At 40.0% G+C, this 11,885-nt stretch overlaps 1 protein-coding gene across 2 annotated transcripts; it reads right to left on the reverse strand.

The window, feature by feature from the left end:
* Positions 1–67: 67 nt before the first annotated feature.
* LOC128518496 (TANK-binding kinase 1-binding protein 1-like) lies at positions 68–9,865 on the reverse strand. 2 transcript variants are annotated; one of them, XM_053491637.1, is made up of 11 exons: positions 9,692–9,865; positions 7,648–7,733; positions 6,969–7,189; positions 6,735–6,860; positions 6,530–6,634; positions 6,267–6,432; positions 5,327–5,520; positions 5,180–5,241; positions 4,536–4,657; positions 2,823–3,214; positions 68–2,224 (listed from the first exon to the last, which is right to left on the reverse strand). In XM_053491637.1, exons 3-11 carry the CDS (start codon positions 7,179–7,181, stop codon positions 2,096–2,098), a joined length of 1,509 nt encoding a protein of 502 aa, XP_053347612.1. In that variant the 5' UTR covers positions 7,182–7,189; positions 7,648–7,733; positions 9,692–9,865; the 3' UTR covers positions 68–2,095. The 2 variants fall into 2 exon arrangements, with proteins under 2 accessions (XP_053347612.1, XP_053347611.1); XM_053491636.1 differs by lacking the exon at positions 7,648–7,733.
* Positions 9,866–11,885: the final 2,020 nt, after the last annotated feature.

Here is an 11,885-nt window from a genome sequence, read left to right on the forward strand (position 1 = left end):
GTAATAGTCAAGGCTTTGGGGGAGGGGGAGGGGAAAAAAAGAAGAGTGGGAATAGATTTAATTTCACTTTATTATCATTGTTAGTGGAAGCATTATTTCCTGACAGAGAAGAAATATTTCATTATTTTCATGTCAGGCTTTAAACAGTCAGCAGTCTGACACGAGCCCTTCCTCTGAGTGTTGATCAACACAGAAATGCAACACCAACATGTACATTTACAGTTAGACTTCTAGCCAAAAAAAACAACATGAAAGCAACTCCTTAAGTCAACTGTAACTGTACAGCTAATATATTATTTAATATTATTAATAATCATACTCAGAACACACTGAGCGCAAACCCTCATTAACAGCAACAAGAAAACCAATGAGAGATCACATGAAGCGCTAAGAAAATGTCAACACTAAGACTTATATTTACTCACAATGACCCAGTGTTAATTACAGTGTTAATAAGAGTATTATTGAGAGTGTTAACGAGAGTTGTATTGCTCCATAATTAAGAAAATGTTCATTTCATGCTACAAAGAGTTGGGCTTCTGATCATTTCTGTGATCCTGAAGAATTAAAACTGCACAAGTCAAATGTTTCATTATAATATTAACACACACATACATTTGAAATATAAAAAAAAAAACTCCTAACATACACAAATTTGATCCGAACCAATACAAGGAAATCCTACAAGTTCATTAGTAAGCTGGTTATGGCTTGACAGAATTGGAAAAAATCACTTTAAATTTTTAAATGAAGATTAAATTGGAAAACTATGGCAGTGTAAGTGGATCTTAGTGGTTCTTTGGATGGTGTGTGCCTCTTCATAATGGATCACAGAGACCATAAATAAGGCCAAATCCAAACGGTTTGAAACTATTTAACTACAAACATTCCTGAACTGTCACGATTTCAACTAGTCAAGGACTGTTCTGCTACAAACTGCTAGACGTTCAGCAGGTACTCCACATAAATCATGAAGTCTGGAGACAGTTCGTTTAGAGAACAGGAAACAGTTTGTCTCAGGGTTTTGTAGTTAACATGTCGCAAATCCACAGAAGATTAGGGCAAGTGATGTCACAGTGATGAGCAACCAAGAACCATCAAGATTTAAATTTGAGGCCATAAAGATCGCTCTAGCAAAAGGTTTAAAAATGTGGTAAAGCTTACTACAGTGTAAATAGCTAATGTAACATACTAACTAAAATTCCTAACACCAGTCAACATTTACACTCAACACACCTTATATAACACCTCTGAATAGAGCCAGGACTCTTCATCCTCAACTCGTCCTCTCAGTGCAGTTCGTCTAAAAAATAGAGCGTTCACTAGGATCATACAGTGAATACGCAATAATGAAACTGAACTAGAGTGAGCTGCCGTGGTTAATGCCAAGATCATTTTGTTTACTTGTGTTGGTTTGTTAGTTATCATCTCAGTACAGTAAACTACAGCTTAGGCATTAATAAAATTAGTGTTATTACTATCAGTGTTATTTTAAGTTACAATATTGCGAGAAATATTATTTTGGCTTTACTTTTTAGCCCCATTTATGACATCCACCCAGAGATACAGTCACTAGTGATGACACTGCTGCATCCAAACATACTGTAGCTTAGAGCCCTCTACTGGCTACAAAGGGAACTGCAATAAAAAACATTATGAAGCCCTCCTATTAAAAATACTTATTGGAGTTAAATGGTTCTGATTTAATAGGGGGAGGGGCTTATTTCTGAAACAGACCAAAATAAATGTGTGATGATGTAGTAAGTCACAGTTTTCTTTAGTATGTTTGCAATGCAGATCTTCAGAACATTGGGCTGTGATTAATGAGAATCTTTAAAAATAAAACAGTATCGATAATGTAGTAGGTGTTTGGGAAGAACCGGATTTAGATTTAATAAGACTATTCCATTTTGTTTTCTATGTAAAAGTTAAAAAAAATAATAATAATGAAAACAAAGATTTTTCCTAAACCTCATCTGGTTAAGTGATCAGACCTACAGTGTGTGTAAAGAGATTAAAGTTCACAGTGTTACAGCACATATTTAGGAGTATTACAATGTGTGTGTCTGTGTGTGTGTGTGTGTGTATGTGTGTGTTATATTTTGCTGTTTTCCAGATGAGTGTCGATGTGTGTGATCAGAGCGTCTTCGGGAAAGCCAGTAGGAAACGAGAGCTGACAGAGGGGACAACTCCGAGAGTCGCTCTCCTCCTCCTCCATCCACAACTGAGAGAGAGAGAGAGGGGGGGGGTATTTCAGGAGGAGAGAAGAAAGGAAAATATTCAGAAGAGGAAACAGCAAAAACATCCACCAGTAGAAGACAGAGCGAGGACAAATTAAGAGAACAAAATAAAACATGAAAAAAAGAAGTGTGGAATAGAATAAAGGGGTCATGCAAGTTAAAGAGAAAATAAAGAAGAAGAGTGAATTTTGAAATAAGAAAAAAAGGAGTACAAAATCAATTTTAACTAAGAATGAGAAAAAAGATCTGTTTAGAAACAGATAAATTGAAGAAAACAAAAACAAAAAGAAAATAAGTGGAAAAAAGGGGAAAAAAACATTTTAAAACATAAAAGAATGAAAAAAAAAAAAAAAAGGAAATAAAACAAAAAATGTAAAAACAAAAGTTCATAGAAAAGAAAAGAAAAGTAGATTTTTTTAATTAAAGGAATATATAAGATAAAGAATCCTGTATTATCCAATAATTTAGTAAACTGTTTGAAATTATTTTGTTTACAGTCTAAACATAACTCTTTATTTGTCAAGCCACTTTAACTTTTCTCCAACTCTTTTGATGAATTTACAGAATTAAGGTCCTGCTCACTTTGATTGAGGGCCAGGACTGAGCGTGCTCACTGCGGGTGTGAGAGTGGGGTGGTGTCATCATCCTAAGCCCCAACCATTCCTCATCTTCATCCTCTGAGGACTGAGGAGGTGTGGCCAGTGGAGCAGGGGTGGAGTCAGGCAGCTGGAAGCTGAGTTCCAGGGCACTGTGGGCAGAAGATGGGCGGGGCCCAGTGGAGATTGGCCTGAGGTGGGCGTGGCTTGTGGTTCTACGCTTCGGGAGCGTGGAAGTGGGATTGTGGACGACGTGAGGAGAGACGGAGGGGTCGGCCATGTCTGAGTAACTACGGCGACCCTGGAAGTACGACCTCATTGGGTGAGTAGGTGGAGGGGCGGGGTCAGAGGGAGGGGAGGCGGGGCCATGCCTCAATACTGCAGGAGGAAAAGGAGAAGTCAAATTGCTCACCACACTTCTAATAATCAAGTTCACATTTGTACTTCAATCTTAAATCTTTTGTTTAGTTTAGATTTTACTTTGCTTTCATGTTCTCTCAAGTTTTATAAAGAGGTTTCTGGTTTTATAAAACTACACGTTCTCACTGTGCTAGGTATGCTATGATGCTCAACCCAATGTGCACAAGTAAAAAATCTTCCAGAGGCTTGTCTCTAGAGCTGTACATGTCTCTAGAGCCCTGGTTCTCCAGAGTAATTTTCTAGAACCTACTGATTTCTGCAATTCTTCTATAACAGTATTTTTTCCAAACCCTGCATTACTAGCCCTCTATGTGTCAAAAGACTGTATTTATATTACTCATGTTCAAGAAACCCAGTGTTTCCACAACTCCATTCCAGTAGCATTTGTTCCCAATGTCTGATGTTCCATGGGTTTATATTTGCCTAAGCATAAGTGCTAGTATTTTAGGTCCTGATGTTTTCAGAGCCATATGTGACTGTAGAGCTGTGTTTTTCTAGAATCCCCTATTTCTAGAACACTGTTCTTCTAGATCATTTTGCTCAACATCGCTCTAACATTTCAGAATTTTTTTTAAGAACATTTTATTTTTGAGATCTCAGTGTTTCCATAGCCTTGCAATTCTGAAGGCCTGTGGGTCTGGAGCTTTATGATTTTAGAGCCCGATGTTCTTAACGTAAAAAGAGCTGTTAGGCACAGAATGTTTGATAACTGCATTGATATTAATTAAGTAATATATACATCAGGTTATTGATTAAGATGCCAAACTTCAATATATTTCTTTTGATCTCAGACGCAAGACGGCTTTGAGACTAACAGTAAAAGATGGAACCGAACCAGAAACTAACGTCACTCAACTTTGTTCCTTGGCCTGATCTGAAGTCAATAGTTTATCAGAACAATCTCTGCACTAAAGGAGGAAATCAAACCTGCATGGAACATCATCAGCTCTGATCCATTTAGGAACGCTCAAAATCAGCAAATCAGAGGCTATGGATTTTAGCATTCGTATCCAAACTTTTAAATATACTTTGGCTGATGAATCCAGATGTCTGGCATGCACTATATTATTTTAGTTAGATCACACACACTACGACACACCCTCGGTCCTGGAGAACATCAGTGAGCAGGTGAAGAGGGAATTAATCAGAGAAACTGGACGAAGGATTAGTGAACGTTATGATGTCCTAGCTTCTCAGAAACTCAACAAGCTGAAAGGCTCGTATCACGAACCCCATGTACATTTATTAGCCCTGTGTGTAACAGCAGTGTATTATTTACTGGGACTGTTGTGATCCAGGGAACCGCGGTTCTGTCCCAGGATTCTGGCCTGTTCAGCAGCGAGCCTGCGGATTCGGCTCAGTTCCTCCACCAGCTCTGTGTAAGCCAGTGCCAGGTTCACCCTGTCACACACACAAACACTTATACAGTATTTTTACAGTGTAGCATTATATAACCATAATTGAAAATGATCTTTCTTTCACAGCATAAGTGTTTTATTCCTCTTACACCACAGCAACTTGCAATTGATTTAATAATCAAGAATGCCTCACATTTCAAGTCCTGTTAGTTCCTGTTGTCACTTATGTTATAGCAGCTATAAACACTCACTCCCTCACCACTCTTTCTTGTTACTTGTCTAAAATCGCAGCTTGTCATGTGACTGAGAAAATGCAAAGAAGCCTAAACTCCTCTGTCCTAAAGATGTATGTAATTGTACAGTTACAGCTTTATCTTTAACTGTTACAGAGCGCTGACACTAGAGACTCCTTACACTCATGTTACACAGACATCTCCTTATTTAAAGAAAACTTTACCCTATCAGTGTTCACATACAATTATTTTATCATCTGTACCCTGTGATCAGTAAGGGAATGAAATGAGCTGTAAGGTGATTAGTGTAGTGTTGATGTTGTCTCACTCACTGCTCATCTCCTGCCTTCGTAATCCACTCCACACTGCAGTGCTCACACTCCACATCCAACTCCTGTAACATCACCAATCAATCAATCAATCAATCAATCAACATTACAAATTTAGTTTTATATATATATATATACACACACACACACCTGTCGTTCTTTCTCCAGTCTGATCTCCTCCTGCAGACGCTGCAGCTCAGCCTTAAGGTCCGCCTCCCGCTGACACGCCCCTCTAGCCTCATGCCACACCCCCTCAAGCTCCGCCTCCAAACACTGAACCCTTAGGTCCGTGAGAGTGTCCAGACTGCGTGAGCTCTGCAGACTCGGCCCAGGACACTCCAACGCTGAAAACACACACGCGAGAGTAAGACCTCAGAAAACCATTTCCTTTAAAAGCCTTATTGTTTAAGAACCTAATGATTCCAGAGGTTTTTTTAAAGCCATTTGTGGCTTTCAGAGTCTTTTTTTTATAGCAGCCCATGTTTTTTCTAGAAACGTTGCTTTATAGAGCCCTGTTTTTTTATATAGAGCCCTATATTCCATTTTCCAAAAGCCCTAAAAATCTCGCTAGGCCTCCAATTTCTAGACCCCTATGCTTCTAGATCACAATGTTTTTGAAGCTCTATGTTCTTGAACTCTGTGTTTCAAAAGCCCTGTTTGTACAGAACCCATGCTTTTTTTTAGAACGTAATGTTTTCTGTTTTCCTAGGACCCCCCCCTTTCCCATTTAATTCCAGACAATTATGCTTCTAGATCACTATGTTCTTTATGTTCTCTAGAGCCATCTTTCTATAGATCCTGATGTTTTCAGAGTCTCATGGTCCCAAAGCCATGTGGTTCTGGAGTTTTATGAGGCACCTATTCTCTTTAGATGAAGCATATCTGCTTACAGGACTTTCCGGAGTTAGACCCCAATTTCCCTTGACCCCAATGTATCCAGAACCCAGTTTTTTTCAGAGTCTCTATGTTCTAGAGTTTTGTGGTGTCAGTGCCATACATTATATTCTTAATTACTGTAACTCTCTGATTTCACGCAGTATTACAGGCCATGAATGATGATGAGTGTGTGTGTGTGTGTATATATATATACCGCAGGGTGTGTCCAAGCTGGTGTACAGATGCAGGTAGCGAGTTTCTTTATTGCGCTGATGTGACATTTCTCTCGCTTTTTTCTTCTTCTGCAGCTGGAGCTCTCTCTGACCGAGTGCCGTCTCCAGCTTCCTGATCCTCTCCATGTGCTGCTCGGCCAGGGTCGTCTGCACACACAGACACACACAGATCAACCTGTTGATGACAAAGATCTAATCTCTCTTTCTCTCTCTCTCACACACACACACACACACACTCACTCACCATGTTATCCAGGTCCTTCTGAACGCTGCTCTTCTCCAGGTGAATTTTCTCATAGGCTTTGATCACGTCTTCCAGACGCTGCTCTTGAGCTTTACTCTTCTGAAGCTGAGAGAAAATATTTAAAAACTGTATTCCAGAAAGGTTTATGGTCTCTCTCTCTCTCTTTCTCGCGCTCTCTCTCTCACACACACACACAAACACACACCTCCTGCATAAGGGAGTTGATCCTTTGCTGAAGGTTGGTGTTTTCAGTCTGGATCAGTTCGACCTTCTCGGACTCACAGGAGCAGCACACACTCCTCTCGTCATCACACATATTGACCATGGGGAACTGAGACACACACACACACACACACACAGACACAGGTCAGAGACAGATGTTTCCTCACACCATTAACCAGCTCTGTGCTCAGTGAGCAGCTGGATAAGCTCCTCCCACCTTCATCTCATAGTTCTTGAGCTTCCTCCTGATGCTGCTGTTCTCCCGCTCCAGGCCGGCCAGACGCAGCCTGATCTCATGATACGCTGCAGCAAACTGATTGATGTCCACAGACAGAGAGGACGGCGGCCATCTTACTATCCCGCACACCTCCTCTCTCAGAGAGTCACTTCCTCCTTTAAAACCAAACTGTTCCCTCAGGAGAGACTCCATCACTCACACTGAGGAGAAGGAGCGAAAGAGAGAGAGAGAGAGAGAATAACAATACACCGATTTAAAAAAGAGAAACAGCAGAAGGGAAAAGGAAAGATGACAGAGACACAACGGAGACAAAGACTGATGGAGAAAGGAGAGATGATGTTAAGATGACAGAGAGAGGGAACGTACTGATTAGTGATGTTAAACTGAGCTTCTGATTTACTGATGATCCTCACAACCCCCCCAACACACACACACACAGTGTTATATGGTAACAATCTACATTCTGTAGTGTAGTACAGGGTTAACACACTTGTTCATTAGTGGAAGAGTTAATTATGGGCTATGTAAAACAAAATGTAAAATATATATATATTTTAAATATATATATGTACAGTATATATATGTTATTTAAAAAATTCTGTACATTGAAATATAAAAAAAAAATAATAAGAAACATTGGAACATGCCATTTCTGTACCTGAGGGGTTCCATCCAATATGTTATTACCTCCCATAATACTCAGGAATGGTCTGTTCCAGTTTGACATTGGCGGCATCCTTCACTCTGTTCATTCACACACACACATACACACACACACACACACTGGGTCATTATTACCCCCAGCACGTCCTGATTGTCTCCCGGATGCAGCTCTGTGCTCACGTCACGTGATTAATCTATACATTAATGATGCTCTTCTCCTCGCAGGCTGAGATCCTCTGAGCACTGAAGCTCTCTGAAACACCCTGCATGATCATAAACACCACTGCACACTGCTCTGAGTCTTATCTCGGAGTCTGATCCTCGCTGTAACCGAGTGACGCTGTGTGTCTGAGACTCGGCACTGCGTGTAAATACTCTACTCACGTCCGTGGAATAAACAGTGAGCAGGATTAATGTTTGTTGCTCTGGGAAACACATCCTTGTATGAATTTTATAACAAAAATACTGCGCGGCAGAGAATAGAATAGTGTTACAATAATACTGAGCAGGAAACTCAGGAGGGCACTGAGCTATTCTTCTGTTTCAGTTGTTGGACCGAACCATCTGGTCATGTTTATTACATTTATTATGCATTTTTAGCTTTAGGAAACAAACACGATTTTAGTGCATGAGTAGACTTTACAGAACGCTGATGCACAATGCCAGCAAACACTTGGACACACCTATTAATGTAATGTTTTTTTCTTTCTTGTGGTAATTTTCTACAATACTGAAGGCATCAAGACTATGACATAACACAACAGTCCGTCATCGCTTTAAGATGTGAAGCTTAGTGTGTCCAGAAAATTGCAAGGAGTTTGAACGTCCTGCTTTGTGGTCCTGTCTCTTCAAGTATAGTCGCAGGAAAGAAAGAACAGGACTCATAAGACTACAAAGGATGGTTCGGACTGCTGAAAGAATTGTTGGTGCTCGTTTTCTCACTCTTCAAAAATGATATATACCCTGAGTGAAGAAAAGGGCTCAACAAAAAGGCTCACTTTAGCCCCCTCACATCCAAGCCATCTTCTCCTTCAACTTTTGCAATATGAGCAATAATGAGCAATACCACGGTTATTTATTTGATAATACTCCACATCCACATTCCATTTCTTGTACAGTATGTGCAAACGTACTTGGCAATAAAACTCTGTTTTCCACCCACAGTGCTGAGCAGAACTTCATCTGAAGATCACAAGTTTCAGAGATCAGCAACTAACTAACAAACATCTCCTCAGATCAGAGCCGACAGAATTACTCCACAGAGCTCCAGCAGGAACATCTCAACATCTCCTGCTCAGAGATTAATTCTGCATGTAGAAAATCAGAAAAAGAAAGAAAACCATAGAATTCGATGGTGTGCAAACTTTTGATTAGAATACTTCTGAGCTAGAATATAGACTTGGTGCACAAATAATGTCCTGATGATGTTTTCATAACAGGCGCAAGGAAACACACAGGTTAAAACCTTTATTCTGCAAGGACTGTGGTACTGAATTTTGGCGCACACATGGAACTCCCTTCAGTAAAAACATGATATGGAGGAACAACACAACAGTGCCTAAATAGTACTATTAATACTATAAATTACACAAGTATGAGAGGATGCATGAGTGTGTGCGCAGCCCAGACACTGTGTTTATATAAAATTATTCAGTGTGTATAATATGTGCATTGAAGGATGCCAATATTTCTGGCATCGGGTGCATTTGACGAAATAGGAGCAGCTAAATGCACATTACTCATGAGTGTTGAAGCGATTAACAGTTTCTCTAACAAGTGTGTGAAAGATCAATGAAAAGCAAGGCAGGGGGGGGCGTGCACCTGGCACACGCTTTGTTTATCACCACGCAGCGCTGTAGTGACACATACGCGTATGGAGTGTCAACACACACACACACATTTCATGCATGCATGCACAGAATAATAACAGAAACAGCTACCATGGGCAGCACAAGAGCTTCGTATGTGTGTTAAACAGTAAAACCGGCGGTTCATCCCAGTGTCCCGTGGTTAGGTTTTCACTCGCGCCTTTTACTCACGGTGCTCAGGAGCGCGCGCTCCAAGCCTCAGCCGTCACCCGCCGCGTCTTCCGTGGTCTTTAAACATCAATCGCACATCAATCACCACCACTGGCGCGCGCGTGCCACAGATCAAAGGCTGGAATCAAATTCTAGTGTAGGTCACAAATCTCCATCGCGCACGCGCAGGTGAGCTCCGCCCCTTCACCCCTTCTTGACGCTTCAGCTGCCACGCGCGTGAACACTTTGAACAGTACGCGAGCTGGTGTGCGGGTGCGTTCAGATTAGCCGCTGTGCTAGCTGAGTCATCGCGTCCGCCATATTGGAAAGGTCATCAACCTTGTATTGAATTTAAAATCTTTATAACGTAAGAGTCTTGTTTGGCTGGAATCTCTTCAAATTTTATTGGATATAAAGTTTTATTATTATAGCCCACTGAGACCCAAATTCTCCTTACCATTTCTCTTTATTAGCACATTGAACATATTAACTTAATGTCTCCAAACAGGAAGAAGTTCGCCAAAAGTATTATAACTTAACAGTCCTCATATGAGGATCTTACATAGATATACAGTATAGAGAATGAAGTTGGTCTCATATCATTATATGAGGACATTCGAAATGAGGATATTCGACATAAAAACATCTACAATACAACATAAAAGGTCAAGTTTTGTTAATTTGTCATAATGTCGTGGAACACATTTAAGTAAGCTACATTTCCATAAATATAAACTACTAGACAGCAGCACGGTGGTTAGCACTGTCGCCTTGCACCTTCAGGGACCGGGCTTAATCTCTGTGTGCGTGGAGTTTGCATGTCTCCCCATTCTTAGTGGGTTTCCTCTGGGTACTCCAGTTTCCTCCCACAGTCCAAAGACCTGCAGATTAGGCTAACTGTCGTTCCCAAATTGGCCGTGTATCCCGCCTCGTGCCCCAAGTCTCCTGGAATAGGCTCCAGGTCCCAGTGACCCTGAATAGAAACCTAGTCGTTTTTTGTAGACAAGGCGTTAATTGCTGGAGATTTTAATATTTATTTTGAGAATGACGCTGTGCGTAAAGCATTTATGTCCATATTAGACTCAGTAGGAGTAAATCAGTGTGTAAGTAGGACCCACTCATAAAGCAGGTCACACTTTAGATTTAATAATATTCTTCGAATTAAGTATAAGATATTTTTTTACAACTCCATTGTCTGAAGTTATATCAGATCACTATCTTGTCTCAATTAAAGTGTGTCACAGTAATAATGTAAGCACAGCGCCGCACTACCGTACTAAACGTACATTTACATCAACTACTACAGAGAGTTTTATCAGTAATCTCCCAGAGTTACCAACTTTGATTAGATCACTGTCTGACCCCACAGAACTCGATCAGGCGACTGAATATTTAGAGTCGACATTCCGTTATACCTTGGATAATGTAGCTCCAGTTGAAAGAAAAATTATTAGAGATAAGAAACTCGCTCCCCGGTATAATGATCATACACGCTCTTTAAAATAGACCGCTCGAAAATTAGAACGTAAATGGCGTCAAACTAAATTGTAATTATTTCAAATAGCATGAAAGGAGAGCATCCTGAACTATAGAAAGAGCTCTTAGTGTAGCTAGATCAACGTATCTCTCCACTCTTATGGAAAATAACAAAAATAATCCTAGATTTTTATTTAATACCGTAGCCAAATTACCCAGAAATAAGACCACTGCAGAAATCTCCACAACAGCATTGTGTAATAGTGAGGACTTCATGAACTTTTTTAATAATAAAATTGTAAATATTAGGCATAAAATTGATGCTTTGAAACCAAACAATGTAAGTTATGCAGATGTTAAACTAGCCATGTCAGATTGGAACCTAAAATACTTTACTTCCCTTGAAGAGAATAAATTCATTTCACTCATCTCTTCTGCAAATTTATCAACCTGTATATTAGATCCTGTACCGACACATTTTCTTAAACGGATAGTACCAGCAATAACAGAACCCCTGTTGAGAATAATTAATTCTTCACTTAGCATTGGGTATGTTCCAAAATCTTTTAAATTAAAGAAGTAAGATTCTAGATCACTCTGTAACTTAAGATGGTCTTTCTGTTCCATCAAGTGCAACAGTAAAAGACCTCGGTGTGATTATAGATTCCAGCCTTTCATTTAAAGCTTATGTAGATAATATTACCAGGATAGCATTCTTTCACCTCAGAAATATTGCCAA

The sequence above is a fragment of the Clarias gariepinus genome, chromosome 3, assembly GCF_024256425.1.
Source record: "Clarias gariepinus isolate MV-2021 ecotype Netherlands chromosome 3, CGAR_prim_01v2, whole genome shotgun sequence".
NCBI lineage: Eukaryota > Metazoa > Chordata > Actinopteri > Siluriformes > Clariidae > Clarias > Clarias gariepinus.